The sequence below is a fragment of the Enhydra lutris genome, unplaced genomic scaffold (assembly GCF_002288905.1).
Source record: "Enhydra lutris kenyoni isolate GAN:26980312 unplaced genomic scaffold, ASM228890v2 scaffoldscaffold38, whole genome shotgun sequence".
In the NCBI taxonomy this organism is placed as follows: Eukaryota; Metazoa; Chordata; class Mammalia; order Carnivora; family Mustelidae; genus Enhydra; species Enhydra lutris.
The window spans coordinates 14,056,903-14,075,002 of NW_019154122.1; the positions used below are offsets into that span (position 1 = coordinate 14,056,903).

Sequence of the window (18,100 nt, forward strand, 5' to 3'; positions counted from 1 at the left end):
CCATAGGCACATGAAAGGGGATCAGATGAACATGGTGGAAAACGTGCAGGAGAAATAAGAAAAAGAAAGACTGATGGTGTTAGTGCTTAGCACCCTTCTTGTCAAAGATCAGAGTGCTCAGTGTATGGGTTCGTGGGACGCAGTAAACCTGCGGGGGCTCCTGCCACTGCACTCCCTCAGGAGGAAACCGCTGTAGACGTTCTCTTTCAAGCTGGTGCTAGAGTTGTGTTACAAGGGAGGGCGGCTCTTTGTCCTCTGGCCCTGATGAATCAGACAGAAGACAGATGCCTCGACAGCCTGTTCTGTGTTGAGATTATAGTATTTCCCTGTCCAAACTAAAAATCACTTTCAGAGGAGACTGTGGGTCCATTGGTCACAGAAACCTGTGTTGAGATCAGCATTACTGCTTGCCTGCCATTTTTAAATTCTTGCCTTGGCTGTCCCTCATCCTTGCCTTTCAGGCTTATGTTCTGCTGCTGTTTGTTTTCTTTTCTTCATTATGTTTATCAATAGCCTTACAGTAAAGTTCGTATCTTTAAAGAAATATTTTTGAGTGTTCTTTACTCCCTGGTATGTGTTTTTGGCCCATGCTGATGAATAGAAAAAAACACAGATTGAAATGAGAAGACTTCAGGTTTTTTGTTGTTGTTTAAGATTTCTTTATTTGAGAGAGAGAGAGAGAACATGAGCACATAAGTGGGAGGAGGTGCAGAGAAAGAGGAAGTGGGAGGGGGTCTCTAGCAGACTCCCTGCCTGGTGTGGAGCCCGATATGGGGGGCTCCATCTCACTACCCTGAGATCATGACCTGAGCTGAAACCAAGACTCAAACACTTAACCGACTGAGCCACCCAGGTGCCCTGGAATGAGAGGACTTTAGTTTCAATCCGGGCTCTGCCACATAATTTTGTGATCAAATCGTTTGTTAACTTTTGAGCCATCCTTTTGACAGACTTACTCAGAGCCATATTTTTAAGTGACAGAACCCTGAACCACACATCTTCTGGTTCTGCATCCCCTAAGAGAAGGGGTGTGAAAAAGTCTCTCAGAATGCCTCATACCCAGTGTAGCGTGAGTAGTGCTTACAGTCATTGAATCTGAAGTGGGACGTAGAGCATAAAAGGCAGAAAAGAAAAAGTGAAATTAAATGTAGTTCTGTACCGAGTTATCGATGGTACATTACTCAGATTTATTTTATTTTTTTTTTCTGTTGCCTCTTGGCTGAGTTGATTGGATACTTCAGTTACTTCAGGTTTGGGAGGAGGAATTTAGCTTGAGGAGATGTCTCCAGGTGCTCTAAGAATGAGCAGGGAAACCTGCTCTGAGAACGAGCAGGTAAGTTTTATTACACTAAATAAAAATCACTGCTTGCAATTTGTTTGTTGTGTTACTTTTTTCACCCTAAGGATCTTGTTTTATGGATGATCAAAGAAGGGATCTAGAGAGATTGCTTTGTGATTGGACCATGATCATGTGACCTGGCAGCATTTTCGGCTTTACTGTGCACCTGTAACATAGAATTCCCAAGTATCAGAAATGTCTCAATGACTTGAGGGCTGTTTCCCCGCTTTCTGATTATCTGCTTCTTCAAGGAATCACTTAGGGAAAAAAAAACAACCACAACATCCTCAGGTCAGGTGACAAGCCATCAACTTAACTAAGAATTTGTTTTATAGGGGTATGTTTTAGAGGGAATTTTCTGGCAGCCCTCTGGGCCAAGAAGCCCTGAACTGGCTCTGCAGAGCTTCTAATCTCCCCGTTTTCATTCTGAAATTGATCTCTGCTTTGTTATGGGCATTTAAGATCATACGTGTAGGGATTGGTACAGACTAATGACATCTTTGTACAGTTCCCCAGCCATTCTTAGCATTGACACAGGCCCTTCAGTTCCCGAGACTTCCCCGAGGAGCTTCATGATGCCTCGGAGCTTTTAGTTTTGCAGTTCCAAGATCATTTCCTGGCTTTAATCGACTGTTGTTTTTACATATGAAATAACTACGACCTTCAGCATTTTTGTTGTTTTGTCCATACGTGCTTAGTACGTCTTTAGACACCGCGACTTGACAGTCATTTTATTTATTGGCTCATTCATCATTTAACAGGTCATTGAGCTGCTAGTTGGGGAAGGCCTCTGAGGTGCTGGGAGCACTCACCTGAAAAATGCACTCTCTCTGCTCTTGAGTACTTCTTGGTCCCTTAAAAATTCTTTTATCTGGAGCTACTCGTAGACACACAGAAAAGTTGTAAGTGTTGGGTCCCCCAATAATGGGTCCATGATCAAAGGAGCGAGATTGATAGAAAGCGAAGGTCAAGCAAAGCTTTATTTTGCGCCAAGCATCGAGAATCAAACTAACCGGCCAGGGCCGTCTCTTACAAAGAGGCGACCTCTCTCTGCCTTACAGACGAGCTTTTAAAAGCAAAGGCCATGTGGTTGGGCCTGGCCACGCACAGATGGCCAATGGGATTGTAACACACAGAGAAAGCTGCACAGTCATGCTAGGTCACACATAAGTGACCAAGTGAATTACAATTTACCCTATAGTAGCTATTTGAACTAGTCTATCACCTTGGTCAGAACTGGCACCCAAAAGGCGCCCAAAGGGCGGGGCCCATACTCCTTGGTAGCTAGGGAGAGAGTATGCATCCCCCCACTGATTGGATGTCTCCACCTGGCCTGACCCACCCTTGTATTTGGGCTTTGTTACCTGGGACTGGTTTCTGGGACTTGTTTTTAAGTAAGTCCCCTGGGGGGAAGAGGGGCAGGGACAGTTTAAGTTCTACTGTATAAACAACAAAATCACTGTTTAACCTGATGGAATCACTCTGGCTAAATAGGCCCTCACAGTAAGAACTGTGTTTCCCCCAGTCCTCCTCACTGTTAACATCTGACGTAAGTGTAGGATGGCTGTCAGAACCAGGATATTAACATTAGCACGATACATTTGAACTTTTGAATTTCACTAATGTCTTGTCCATTCAAGTTGCTGTAACAAAATACCATAGAGTGGGTGCTTTGTAAACAACAGAAATTTATTTCTCACAGTTCTGGATGCAGGACGTTTAAGATTGGAGTATAGCGTGTTTGAGTTCTGGTGAGATCCCTCTTGTAGTTTGCAGACTGCCGACCTCTTGTATTCTCACGTGGCTAAGAGCAGAGAGGGAAGGCAGGCTTGTTGTCCAACACCACAAGATTCATCTTTTTGTGCCTCTTTTTGCAACTTATTTTCTTCAACAGTGAAAAATCCTGTTCCAGTTGTTAAGATACAATATTTTTATTTCTTCAAGAATACACATGGTTTCAGAATTTGTAACCCTAGTCCCTGTGAGAAACAGAGGTACTGACTAAATTTTTGTCTTTGGTCTTGAAATACATCAACAAGATAGCATTTTCCAATGAAGCTTAGGTCAGTTCTGTTTTTCACACTTCCTTATGTGTGACTGTGTTATCCGTTTGTAATGGAGTTAGGCTCATCTATTGGACTTCACGTTCCACTTCTAGCTCCTTCTGGTTGGTGTGGACTGTTGTTAAGTTTCGGGTATGTGAAGGTGTGTGGACCATGGCGGTGTTTCTGAGGATCAGGGCTGTGAACAGACATGTAGCTGTCAACTCTCTTGCGACGGTCCCATCCCCCACCTCTTTCCTACCTACCTGCTACAGGTAATTGTAGTTGATTGCTTTGCTGCTTAGTTTGTCCCTCCTGCATGTTTTCATTTCAGTACGTGTTTGTTCTTATAACCTTGTCTTTCTTGTATGAAGATACGCTTTTGTGTTTCTTTTTCTTTCTTTCTTTTTTTAAACTTAATGGTATGTTTTGGAAATTGCTCCGTATCAGTTCATAGAGATCTTCCTCATTCTCTTACAGCTGCGTGGAACTCCACCGTGTGGCTGGACCATAGTTTATTTAGCTGCTGTCCTGTGAATGGTCATTTAGGTCATTTAGGACCTGTGAATGGTCCAGTTATAAATGATGCTGCAGTGAATACCCTAGTCATACGCAGTCCCTTATTGTTGGGTGTGAATCTTCGGGGAGGGGGGGATTCATCAGAAAGAGATTGCTGGGTTGAAAGGCCTACGTGTGTATTGTTTTCCTCCGGAAAGCATATTCCAGTTGGCATTCCCTCGGTTTCCCCAGTGAACGTGTGGTTTTATTTTTATAAAATTATGCCAGTCTGATAGGTGTGAAGTAGTATCTCCGTATTCCACTTTATCTTGCTAACAGTGATTGAGTTTGAGTGTTTTTTCATTATGTTTGAGGGATATTTTTTGTCTTTTTTTAATGAGTTATCTGTTCATGTCATTTCCTTTGGGATTTTTTTTGTCTTTCTGTCTGGAAAAGTTCTTTACACTTTCTCTTGTATATGCTGCAAATGTTTACTCCCACTTGTCAGTTTTCTTTTATGGTTTAAAAAAAAATTCTGCAAAACTTACTTTTACCTGGTCACATGTGGCAGTTTTTTCATTGATTCCCTCAGGCCTTTGAGTCCTACTTAGCCTCTCCCTGCACCTGATTTACAGAGGAGTTCTACCCCGTCATCCCAGCATAAGATAGGTTTTGTTTTTCAGTACCAGTCATCCCAGCATTAGTTTTCTACCCAGTCATCCCAGCATAAGATGGGTTTTATTTTTCAATAAAAATTTTTCAATAAAAATTTATTTTTCAATAAAACCTATCTTATGCTCACTTCAGCAGCGTGTAGACCAAAAGCCTGTCTTTACCTCAGTGGCTCAAGATGCCACCTTTGCCGTAGATTACTTCCACGTGTGTTCCAGGCTTGTTACTCTGTCATCTGTTGTCTATTTATGTGCCACCATCATGTTCCTTTAATTGTAGAGGCTCTGTAGTGCTTTTTACCGTGATACTGATAGTTTCCCCTTTCTCAGTTATTTGTTTTCCTGTGACTCTTCATAGTAAAGTGTTTCATTCCATTAAATAGCTACTTGATAGCATTGAATTTATGGCTTCAACTATGGAGAAACGCCATGTTGACTTTTCCTATCTGAGAACAGGGGGATGTTTTTCCATTTGTTCATGTTTACTTTTGTGTCGCTCAGTAGTATTGAAGAATTTTCTTCAGAAAGATGTTCCGATTCTTGTTACACATTTATTTCTATGCATTTAATCATATAGACATATATTGAACTCTATACTCTACTGATAAAGAATACACGTTCTTTTATGTGCCCTGGCACATTCTCAAACTCATCATATGTTAGAACACAAAGAAAACATTTATCTGATTAAAAGGCAATAAACTAGTTTACAAACAAAAACAAAGAACAGAAAGCCCCTTTCACCTGGAAATTTCAAACTTCCTGATAGAGAACACACTGATGGTCACTGGAGAAGGGGGTGCAGGATAGGTAATGGGGATTTAGAGGACACTTACCGTGATGAGCGCTGAGTAACCTGTAGAATTGTTGGCTCATTGTAGTGTGCCCCTGAGACAGATACAACACTGCATGTTAAATATACTGGAATTAAAATTAAAAACTTAAAAAAAATAAAGCTTCCTGCTAAACTCCTGAGTAGAAGGGGGAATAAAAACTGAAATTAAAGGAATTTTTCTGAAATTAAAGAATTTTTTAATATACTCTATTTTTATTTATTTATTTTAAAAGATTTTATTTATTTATTTGACAGAGATCACAAGTAGGCAGAGAGGCAGGCAGAGAGAGAGGAGGAAGCAGGCTCCCTGCTGAGCAGACAGCCCGATGTGGGACTCGATCCCAGGACCCTGAGATCATGACCTGAGCCAAAGACAGAGGCTTTAACCCACTGAGCCACCCAGGCGCCCCGAAATTAAAGAAAATTTTAAAAACAGCAGTCAAAATCCTGTATACTAGAATCTGCAGCATGCATTTAAAACACTGATCAAAGGAAAGCTAGTTACACTAAACACATCAATTTAAATGAGAGAAGAAAATTAAACAATTGGGTTCCCAGATTAAATGATAAAAAGAACAACAAATAAATCAAAAGGACTCACTGATGTCCAGCTTCTGTACCTATCATTAGTCACATGGCTCACAGTTGACAAGATGCCGACTCTGTTTCAAGACCTTTCCTTCCCTTCGTGCTCAGGCAAGGGTGGTGACTGATGCTCTAGGCAGGCCTCCTGCTCTGAGCATTCCATGCATTGCCTGTGCGCTTCTTGGCAAATTTCTCCAAGGTTTCCATGTGCCTGGGAATCTACAGAGACTTTCCCAGTAATGGGTAGGTTTTTGGTCTTTTTTTTGTTTTTTTTTTATTTGACAGAGAGAGATCACAAGTAGGCAGAGAGGCAGGCAGAGAGAGGGGAAGGGAAGCAGGCTTCCCGCTGAGCAGAGAGCCCGATGCGGGACTCGATCCCAGGACCCCGAGACCATGACCCGAGCCGAAGGCAGCGGCTCAACCCACTGAGCCACCCAGGCGCCCCAGTAATGGGTAGTTTTGATGGAATGAATTTCTGGGCCATATTTCTGTTTCTGTTCTCTCCTGCGTAAGATGGTTCTTTCCCTGCTCCTTCATCCCCTTCGATCACTGCCTCCCACCAGTCAGGGCGCTTGTCAAATGGTGCTATGCCCAGGGTGGGAGTGTGGGGCACCACACCAAGAAATACCAAGTTACACCAAAATGAGTCCAACAGGAAGCCTTTATTTCTGATGAATGCAAGTCCCCTTAAATAGGGCCCTTCCCAGTCTTTAGTCCTATTTCTGTTAACAGTGAAGGATCCCATTAGAAATACGGCTCATAGGACCTTGGAGGCTTTGAAACGAGATATTTCAGCAAGGTGAGAGTGGTGGCAGTTTTCTCTTAACAGTCTCTCCTCCTTCATTCCACAAACGCTGTCAAATAGTTTACTGCCTTTGAGAGAGCAGATGAAAAGAGTGCTTTGGAGAGAAAAAAAATTGAATGCTTAAAATGATACTCAAGCACATACTTTTAAAATGTAATCTCTAGGGGTACCTGGGTGGCTCAGTGGGTTAAAGCCTCTGCCTTCAGCTCAGGTCATGATCTTGGGTCCTGGGATCGAGCCCCGCATTAGGCTCTCTGCTCGGTGGTGAGCCTGCTTCCTCCTCTCTCTCTCTCTCTCTCTCTCTCTCTCTCTCTCTCTCTCTCTGCCTGCCTCTCTGCCTGCTTGTGATCTCTGTCTGTCAAATAAATAAATAAAATCTTTTTTAAAAAATGTGATCTCTAGTCTTTGTAAGCTCTACTCTTCAGCAACAGGTGACATGAAAAATATTTCAAAATGGATGCCAACCATAGTGGACTTGCCTACTCTCTCGTCAGCTCTGCTTAGTACTCAGGGCTGCGTACAGGATGGCTCATTAACTGCCAAGAACAGCAACTTTATTTTTTAAAAACATATTATTTATTTATTTATTTGTGAGAGAGAGAGAGAGAGAGAGAGCGAGCGAGCGGTGGTTGGGGAAGGGATAAGCAGACTCCACACTGAGCGTGGATTCTGACGCGGGCTCCATCTGAGGACCCACGCTGAAACAAGAGTTGGATGCTGAACCGACTGAGCCACCCAGGTGCCCCAGGAACAGCAACTTTAAACAGCCATACTTACATGCTAGTGACACTTGCTGTTTTATTTTCCCCTGGTACTTTAAAAATATTTATAAGTAAAACACACCTTAAGTTTATATTTTCATGAATTTTGATAAATTTGACCCTGAACACTAGCATCCCAGAAAGTTCTCTTAAACTACTCTCCTCTTAAAACTTCTTACCCAGAAGCAACCATTATTCTGATTTCTCTCACGTAAATTCGTTTTGGCTGTTGTAGAAATTCATTCACTAGAAACGGAATCATGCAGTATGTGCCATTTGTGTGCCTGGCTACTTTCACTCAGCATTTTAATATTTGAGACTTTTTGAGATGTGCTGTTTATCAGTACTTCTTTCCTTTGTATTTTTGTGAAGTATTTCACTTTACAAATATATAATGATACTTTACCCGTTTCCTTATTGATGGGCATTTGGATTATTTCTAGGCTAGTACGAATAAAAGCTGTTATACAGCAAATAAACACAAAGAAGGAAAATAGAAATAAAAATAGAAATTAACAAAGAGAAACACATTAAATCTAATTAATAAAATCCTTTAAAATTTTAGTATCTCATTAAAAATGACATTATGACCAATTGGGATTTATTCCAGGAATGTAAGGTAGGTTTATTATTAGAGACTCTGCTTAATATTGTATACCATATTGTTATATCTAAAGGGATACAAAACCCCATAACTCTAAAGCAGTGATTATTTCTAAAGCTAGTATCATATTTAATAGCAACGCCTGAGAGACATTTCCAAGATCAGGAACAAGGCAAGGGTGTCCACTTGTTTCCATTACTGTCCACATTATTTGAGAGGGTCAGTGCAATTCAAGACATAAGAAGGAGTAAAAAAGGGGGTCTCGGGTGGCTCAGATAGTTAAGCTTCTGTCTTTGGCTCAGGTCATGATCTCCAGGTCCTGGGATTGAGCCCCATGTGTGGGTCCCATTCAGCGAAGAGTGGGCTTCTCCCTCTCCTTCTGTCGCTTCCCCTGCTTGTGCTCTCTGTCTCTCTTGCTCAAGTAAATAAATCTTTAAAAAAAATAAAGAGTAAAAAAGTTGTAAAACTATGTTTATTTGCAGACAACAGATAATATACCTGGAAAACCTTAGAAAACCAATGATTAAACTGTATTAAATATTAAAGAATTCAGTCAGCAGGATATAAAATTAACATATAAAAATCAGTGCCTTTATTACAGTTTCATGGTCATTTACCAGATGATATGCTTCTTTTCCTGCCACGTCTGGCTTTCCCTAAACCAGTTGTGTTGCTGTCCCCATGGAACATTTGGTGATGTCTTTAGACATTTTTGATTGTCATGATGATGTGTGTGGCTGTAGTGGGATACTGTATCCAGGGATACTGCTAAGTACAGGACAGCCCCTGACAACAACGAGTTATTTAGTCCAGAATGTCAGTAGTGCTGCGACTGAGAAACCCTTTCCTGAACAAAACGTATCTGTTTTCCAGTGCCTGTTTTAGATTTGTGGGTTGGTAGGGTTTCTCTCCCTTTAACGAATACATTGATAGGGTGTACTTGCATGTAAGTAATGATGAAGACCAGTCAAAGAGGAATCACTTTCCTCTAGTTACAGACAGTGATGGAAATAATTTGTGTAGCGGTTCGGTATAAAGTTTCATAGACTTCTTATTTATCTCCTTAATATGAGATGGGTATAACAGGTGTTCTTATCCCTGTTTAGCTGATGAAGGAACTTAACCTATTTTTTCTAGGTTTTAGGGACTAAATGACATCAGACTGATGGGTAGTTAGTTTCAGAGTGAGTGCATTGTTTGTTCATCTGTAATCTTACCTGCTTTTTCTTTTCTAGAAGCTCGGTTTAGTTCCAGCTACATACTAGGTATAAGTCCTTGGCCTGCAAAAATTGATTCCTAGTCCTTGTTTCCCTTTAGCTGTATCTTGTTACTTACAAATCAGTGCTTCCAGTGGAACTTTCTGTGGTGATGGAAATGTTACATAAATCTGTGCTCTTCAGTATGGTAGCTACCAGCATATGTGGCTATTTAAATTTGCATTAATTAAAATTAAATAAAATTTAAAATCCAGTTCTCTGCAGTTGGGCCAGACACATTTCAAGTGCTCAACAGTGCTGCATTATGTTATCAGTAGTCCTCAAAGGAACTTCAATAAATCAAAAGCATTTTTGTTTAATTTTTAAAATGGAGGTTGAGCCCCATCTTAGTTTCTGCCCATTACTAAGGCTTGGCTCTGTGGAAAAGGAGTGCGTTGCTCTTTTTGTTTCTTCATAGGAAGCAAATGAATGTCGTCCCCAGGTTGCTGTCCCTCAGCTAGTCTCTTTCTCTCACACCTTGGTCATTAGCTGGTGTGTATGTTATTAATGTGCCAACTCATGGAGTCCTCAAGGGAACGGAATGCCTGTGGAAGTGAAGTGGTAGGAATCCATTCCCCTGGAAGCTTCCCACGTGTGCAGCCGATGTGCTGTTGATTCTCCAATTCCATCTGCTCTACTCACAGCCCTTGACTTCCACTTGATGTTAGTTACTTTCTGTGACCACTGAGGGAATTGCTTAAAACCTCCCTGCCTCTTTGGGAACCCTGGAAATTCTCCCAATGCGTGCACGCACACTGTGTGTGTGTGTATGTGTGTGTGTGTGTTTCAAGGACTTTGGTTGTATTATAGAGTTTTCAGCTATGTTGCGGTTTATTTATTATTTTTTTTTAAAAGATTTTACTTATTTATTTATTTGACAGACAGAGATCACAAGCAGGCAGAGAGGCAGGCAGAGAGAGAGGGGCGGAAGCAGGCTCCCTGCTGAGCAGAGAGGCCGATGCAGGGCTGGATCCCAGGACCCTGGGATCATGACCCGAGCCGAAGTCAGAGGCTTTAACCCACTGAGCCACCCAGGCACCCCTATATTGCAGTTTAAATTGTTGGTAGATGGATCTGGAAATATTACTGTTCTTTTTATTGCAATATTTCTGTGAGAAGGCATTTTCCAACTTATGGTTATTTAACATGACCTGAAAATTTGGGAAGTGAATGTTTATCTATTAGAGCCCCATCTATGTATTTAAAAAGTTAAAGTCTCTCCAGTTTTAAGTTCCAAGTTGTTTTATTTTTTGCACATTAAAAGAGAGAAGAAAAATATTTGACAGATTTACGTTCTGTCTATAGTAAAGTAAGAGGAAGAAAAGCCCATTTTGTTTTGAAGATTTAGAAGGGCTTTAGGCAGATTTTTTTTTGGTAAAGTAATTTAACTGTGGTTTAGATTTTTCCTGTCGTTTCTAGTTTAATATCCTTTCATCACAGCCCTGCCCTCAATTTACCTCTGTGGTTTAATTAATTCTATTCCATGACTAAAATGCTGAGGTAAATGCAGTTGAGTTGTGAAATTGTAGGTTGAAGAAGTCTTGAAACAAAAAAAAAATACAACGTTTGGACATTTTCTTAGCTCTTTTGGGAACTCTCCATTTTCTGAATTGGTAATTATGGAGTCTGGAGCCATATTCTGCATGTTTTTAGAAGAATGTGGATTTAGTTCTATCTTCCCCTGCCTCTGTCCCTCCAGTAGCATATTGGTTTGCAAAGTTGTTGACGATGATACTAATGTATTTTTTATGCTTGTTTGTTTTCAGAGGGAAGTGTAACATCTCCCACTTTTCTGACATATTTGCTGCTAGAGAGTTTAAAGCTCGAGTGGATTCATTTTTCTACATATTAGGCTACAACCCTGAGACAAGGTAAGTGAGTTACTTGGGCCCACTCTGTGAGAACTTTTGCTTTTCTCACGTGCGTGCGTGTCTGTATGTGTGCTTACACATTTGGGTATATGCTAGGAAGATTTTAAAAAAACAACTCCAAAACCCAAAGTAAACCTTTTGGAAGGAGTTCTAATTAATATCTTTGGTGTCTAAAACAGCTTATTGTTTGCTCTTGATTTTCTTAAGTAAAGGAAAAATGAGAAAATTTAAGTTTTGAGAGGGCAAGGCAATGTACTATTAAATGTAAATGAACATTAGTTGATCTGTGTTTTGAATTTAACTATAAATTGGTAGTTTATTACCCTCCTGCATGTTGTGCCAAGCCTTTCATGATACCATATTTAAACCCTAGGACATTTTTTCTTAAAGGTTTTACTTATTTGAGAGAATTAGAGCACATGTATGTGCGCGTGAGCAGGGGTAAGGGCAGAGAGAGGGAGAAGCAAACTTCACACTGAACACAGAACCTGATGCAGGGCTCAGTCCCAGGACCCTGGGATCATGACCTAAGCCAAAGGCAGACACTTAACTGACTGAGCCACCCAGGCGCCCCTGAAAACACTAGGACGTTATGGAAAATTTTGTTGGTTAGTCATTTGTTTAATTCATTTAGTAAAACTTCAGAAACATTCGTAGAAATATCTTTAGTAAGATTACTGGTATGAGATGGATACATTCAGTTCTCAACCATTTCAGTAAGACCTATGTAATAGGTAGAATTACTACTTTTTAAGTGAGAAACAATTGAATCAAAATAATTTAATAGGAAAAATTCTTAGTTTATGTCTATAATAGATTGTAGTTTAACTTAATACGTGGAATAACTTCTTTAAGAGTATGTGCATCATTTTAATTCTGTTTCGATCATGCAACTACAGTGGATTAAGGATTTAAAAAGAAAAAGAGTGTTAGCTGGTGATCAAGTAGTCTGTGCTCGGGACATTTGAGACGTCATCTACAGACATGAGGATGTAGAGAAGCTGCTTGGCCAAAGGAAGGTAGTGGGTAGTGGAAGAACTGCGTTCAGTGTAATTGGAAGGTGGGCATTATTTTAGAGAAAACATTTTTCTAGAGGATGCTGAGAAATTGTATGTAAATTAGAAGATTACTGTTTCGATAATCAATCTAGAGTTAAGAAAAGGTAATATATTCTTTGTCACAATCCTAAGAGGCTGCCTAAAGCTCTGTTGGCACATACATACTAGTGTCTCTCTCTGTGTACATTGTAGACGACAGCTATTGGGGTAATAGTGCAATGAATGGTCACCTTTTTAAAAAAAAAATTAAGTTCAATTAACATATAATGTATTAATTGGTTTCAGAGACAGAGGTCAGTGATTCATTAGTCTTATATGCAGTGGTCACCCCCCTTTTTTTTTTTTTTAGAAAACAATATATTTGAACTTTTATTTTCTTTTCAAAAGCATGCCGTGTTCCAGCGACAAAGAAGTTGATCAGTGATAGTATTTCAGAGCATTCCTGTATTTCAGATTGTTCATTTTACATATGGATTCATTTGACTCCCTGGTCATATCTTGGATTTCTGTCTTAGATACAAAGGAGTCCAGAATTTCAGTGATGCCACGTTGATTTAACCGTTTGATCAGTGGTCGTCCGCATTGCACAAGTTCGATTATTATCAGTGAATTGACTAAATAGCTTTTGTGTTTTAAAATGTTTAGCTCTTGGGTTCATAAGAAGCAACCAAATTTCTTATTAGTTTTGGTTATGTACCTGTTTTTTTGCTGAATGCTTGTTAAAAATGACATTATATAACTTAACTGTGTAAATAAAGACTCACACAGGTTCTGGTCTCCTTTTTCAGTGGTTGTTGCTGCCAGTCATTCAGAGTGATTCTTCCCGTCAGTTATGTTTTAAAGTGTGGCTTAGGTGTGCAGCAGCAGCATATCTGTCTCTCATCTGAAAACACAACACCGAGACATGCCCATGGCAGGACGTTTCTAGATTCTGCCTCCTGAGTCACTGTCTTACTGCTTTGACTCCCGGTGGCCACATGTTCATTTCTGTGCTTGTGTTCGTTCTCCTTGTCCAGCTTGTGCTTTGATATGTTGCGGGTTTTTGAGGGGTGTTGGATGAGTTGAAATGAAGAAAGACTTGAGTGTCTGCTAATAAGTAAAGCTTGTGGCAGGTCTCACACTTCTCACAACGCGAGTGTAAAGATTTGCCCCTGCCCACCGGTTCTGCCCCAGATACCACTGTGTAACTCCGGAGTTCCCACAGCTGCTCAGGTGTGTAGTTTACAGGAGTGTAGAGACACTCTGCCTTCCCCACCTGGCACGCACACAGCATACCTCTTAGGATGCTTGGGCCTCATACCCTTGCGCAGTTTACCTCTGTTTGTGTCTTTGTTTCAAGTCTGTAAGGGATGGGGTTGTGTGAAAAGCTGCTTCTGGTGTGTTTCTGCCCCCCTGGAGAGAGCGGCGCTGGCATGTGATGGTGGCCGCATGGTTGCTCTGTGCTTAGTGCCCCGAGTCATTTGGAGAGGAAATATCGAACTGTTCTATGTCTGTGAGACAGAGCATATACGGCTGCGACCCCTGCAAGTGACAGAACGGTGACTTTGATGACCATTCCCCTCCCTGGAAGTAACTCAGAATTGTAGTCCAAGTGAGCAGTTGAAACTGCAGCGTGAGATGGGATTGTTTCTTTCTTGTAGCGCATTTTCTGATAGTAGTTCAAAGCTGATTTATGGGATTTTCCATACTTTATTAATCATATTCACCTGCACTGAAAGTTTGGGATGGTTTTTCACATTTTTTCATACTTTTTTTTTTTTTTTTTAAGCTGCAGTGTTTGGCTACTTTAAAAATGTTCCCCTAATCTGGTTATTATGTTTCTGAGTGTTTCATCTGGTCAGAGACCTGACCTTCCCAGATTTCTTGTTTTCTATGGGATTACTTTATTGAGCATGTGTATGACGGGAGGAAACAGACTTTTCTATATTCTTTGGTACTTTACCTTTAAAGTTCAGGGAGGATGGATTTCTTGGTAATTGACATGGAATTTTTATTATTCTGAAATTCTGTATTTAATTCTGAAATCTTAATTCTGAAATCTGAAAGCTCTGAAAAATCAAAAAAAAATTTTATGCTAGGTTTGGTGCTGAAGCTCATTGGATGGTCATACTTGACCCTAACTGAGATGAGGCTATTTATATTCTTTTTCAGTTGAGAGAGTCTGCACAATTTTTACTGCAAAAGTACCAGTGTGATAGAGTTGGAGACGTCATTGCTTAGACACTTCTGAGGTGTCACATAGTACATGGTATATGGCTATAGTACCTTTCTAGATCAAAACATTCTGAATTCTAAAAATCTTCTGACCCTTAGAATTTTTGACAAGGGATGGTGATACTGTATTCTTGCTAGCTATGATATTTAAGGAACAAAACTTGAGTAAAAAATTTGGTGAGTAAAATAAAACATAGGGACATGGCTGCTTTCATCTGCTTACTGTCCTTAGTTGCTTTTTTATTTACCCAGTATCTTATTGCCATTTAATCTGACTTGTTGGTCTTTCTGTTAAGACTGATTCTCCTCTTGGACCCTGGATTCTGATTCTGGGCTGTCACTTCATCGTTGTGTCCAGGGCTAAGGCTGCTACTTCCCGGACTCTGTTTCTACTCCAGTAAAGTGGGGGTGGTACAAGCTACCCTGTAGGTTACTTGTGTAAACCGTCAGACTTTTTTCCTCTTGCTTCTTGGGAATTGCAAAAAGAATTAAAAATTTGGTTGAAAAATATCAGAGTTTTTTTTTTTTTTTTAACCCCATAAAATGTTACGTCTAAAAGCAAAACATAAGTACTTCCCAAGATGTCTTGATTCTTCTAATCAAGTAGATCATTAGCCATCTGGTTGAGTTTGCTGACATATGGAAGTCTGAGCACTGGAGATTTTTGACTCTGCTTTGAATATTGATTATAAAACTCTTTTTGAAAATAACACACTTGTTAAAAATGAAAGATAAATTTCTTGCTGCTAAAGAAACTGACATAATTATAATGAATATGTAAGTGGTATTAATGTGAAACAATACATTTCTATGGTCAGAATATCTCAGTGAAAAATTTGAGAGAACCAAAATTGAAAAATTTTTTTTTTAAAGATTTTATTTATTTGAGAGAGAGAACGCAGAAGCAGGGAGAGCAGCAGGGGGAGAGGGAGAAGCAGACTCTCTCAGTGCAGGGCTCCATCCCAGGACCCGGGGATCATGACCAGAGCTGAAGGGAGAAGATTAACTGACTGAGCCACCCAGGTGCCCTGAAAAAGATTTTTTTTTATTGAGAAAGAGATCTGAGCTTTTTATAGTAAATGAACCTGCCCCCCTATATAGCATGTAGGCCTCATTGAATTTTTGGATGTCCTTTTCCCATCTTCCTTCCTATCCCCTCACCGCAGCAGCTTCAGCCTTTTGGCCAGTACCAGTATACTTTCTGGCCCTTTCTGGGTTTCTGTTTCATTCCTTTGAAAAGTTCTAAACATCTTGCCTCAGGCCAGTGAGTTAGGAGGGGAAGGAACGGAAGGGAGTAATGGTGGAGTCTCAGGAGGAATGAAGGATTTTGTAGTGGCCGTGAAAGAAGATTCCTTTACCTTTACATTGTGAAACAGATTTTCCCAGGAGCCAGTCCATTTGTTTCCCTTTGCCAGATCAAGAGTTCTTTAAGTCACTGACGTGCATGTTGGGGTAGTGAAGAGAACATGTAAAATGCGGCATTTTGTATTGACGGTCACTGATGTGTTGCTTCTCCCCTGCTCCCACCCCTACTGCCTTATGAAAGTGTTGTTGATCTCTTCGCAGACTTGCTCTGTAGCAGGAAACATCTGATTGTGTTTCTTGTTTTTGCTTTGTGAAAATGAGTCTTCTCTTGCTAGTCGGATGGAAAACAATTTTTGTTGAGAGCTCAGATCTCATCCAGGAGAGGATGTCAGTAATCAGTCCCCTGTGCCTTCTCCGCTTTTCTTCTTCTGAGGAGTTTTTGTTTTTATTTATTTTAAAGATTTTATTTATTTATTTGACACACAGAGTGAAAGTGAGAGAAGGAACAGAAGCAGGGGGAGTGGGAGAGGAAGAAGCAGGCTTCCCGTTGAGCAGACAGCCTGAGGTGGGGCTCAATCCCAGGACCCTGGGATCATGACCTGAGCCGAAGGCAGACGCTTAACAGCTGAGCCACCCGGGCACCCCTTTCTGAGGAGTTTTTAGAGCAGTATTGAAGCTTAAGGATTATTGCCATTATATTTAGCAGCAATCATAAACTGAGACACTTGCAAGGACTTAAAAGTAATCTCTCCCCAATAGACAGTGGCCATAATGTTACTAATAATAGTTACGGTTAGTGAGGCCTACTGTGCCCGGCACTACTCTGAGTTTTACTTGTGCAGTTCATTGATTTCACTTGGGTTCGAAGCAGCCTCAGGCTTACAGAGGCTTGCAGGTGTAGTAGAAGACCTTTTCTACCTGAACCATTTCAAAGTATGCCATCACCAGGAGGCTGCACCACTCGCATCCTTGGGGTATTCCTTGTGAGCAGGGGCATTTTCTTCCACAACCTCGAGACAGTCCTCTGGCTCAAGAGATTCATGTTCAGATGTTGCCATGGCATTGCAGACCCCACTCAAGATTTTAGCAGTTTTCCTAATAAAGATTTTTATAGTAAAAGGAGCTGGTTTGATGGATTCAGTTGTCTTAACAGCTGTTCAGTGAGTCTGGAAGAGTTGCTCAGTCTTTCTTTCACTTCATGACCTTGGTACTTTTGAAGATTATAGGATGTTTTGTAGACTATCTCTCAGTTTACATTTATGATGTTTCCTCATTAGATTTAGATCATGTATCCTGTATCCTTGACAGGGATAGCACAGAAGTCATGTCTTCTTTTTTTCTGCATCCTATCATAATTTGTCTCATGTTGGTAATGTTTACTTTAATCAGTTGAATAAGGTGCTCTTTGCCAGACTGTGCAATTATAGAATTTCTCTTTCTCCCTTTTTTTTTTTTTTTAAGATTTTATTTATTTATTTGACAGAGCGAGGTCACAAGTAGACAGAGAGGCCGGCAGAGAGTGAGAGGGAAGCAGGCTCCCTGCCTAGCAGAGAGCCTGACGCGGGGCTCCACCCCAGGACCCTGAGATCATGACCTGGGCCGAAGGCAGAGGCCCAACCCACTGAGCCACCCAGGTGCCCCTCTCTTTTTCCTTTTCTAATTAATGACCATTTTGTGGAAGGTTGCTTTGAGACTGTGTGTGTAGATAGACTCTTCCCATGAAAACTTTATTTATTTATTTACACTAGGTGGATTAATGGCTTCCTATTTTATTCAGTTCTTTATATAATCTCTTATTATTATTACTACTCGTTTTTAGGTCAAAATTATCCTAGATTGTGGAGAATGATACGTGGGTGTGGTCATTACTTTGTATCACTGCTCTCAGGGCTCTGAGTAAACAGCTAGGTTGCCTCCGGTGGGGGAGAGGGAGAGAATGCAAACTTTCACATCTGAATTTCTGTATCAGTGTGTGTCCATGCATTCATACCCAATTCTTCATATCTAATCCAATACCAAAGGGTTCCTGCTAGTTTTTTCCTTATTTATAATTCTCATCTTTATGAGTGAGAAACCTTATTTCATAATCCTTAATATTTTTACTTCAGTTTCCTATCACTGACTTTGCTCTCTCCCCCACATGGATAGGTTTTGGTATCTTGAGCTGTATCTTTAGTAGATTTAGCTTCTTGTATTTCTTAAAGCATGACCTCAAAGAATCGAATTTGTAACATCTTCTTTTCAGGACCCAGGGGA

At 40.5% G+C, this 18,100-nt stretch overlaps 1 protein-coding gene across 1 annotated transcript in view; it reads left to right on the forward strand.

Moving 5' to 3' along the window:
- LOC111154621 (arginine-glutamic acid dipeptide repeats) overlaps window positions 1–18,100 on the forward strand; it is a 497,893-nt gene that overhangs the window by 273,087 nt on the left and 206,706 nt on the right. Inside the window, exon 7 of the mRNA XM_022514341.1 lies at window positions 11,163–11,267. Coding sequence (XP_022370049.1) covers window positions 11,163–11,267 — 105 coding nt within the window. The remainder of the gene's footprint in view (window positions 1–11,162; window positions 11,268–18,100) is intronic.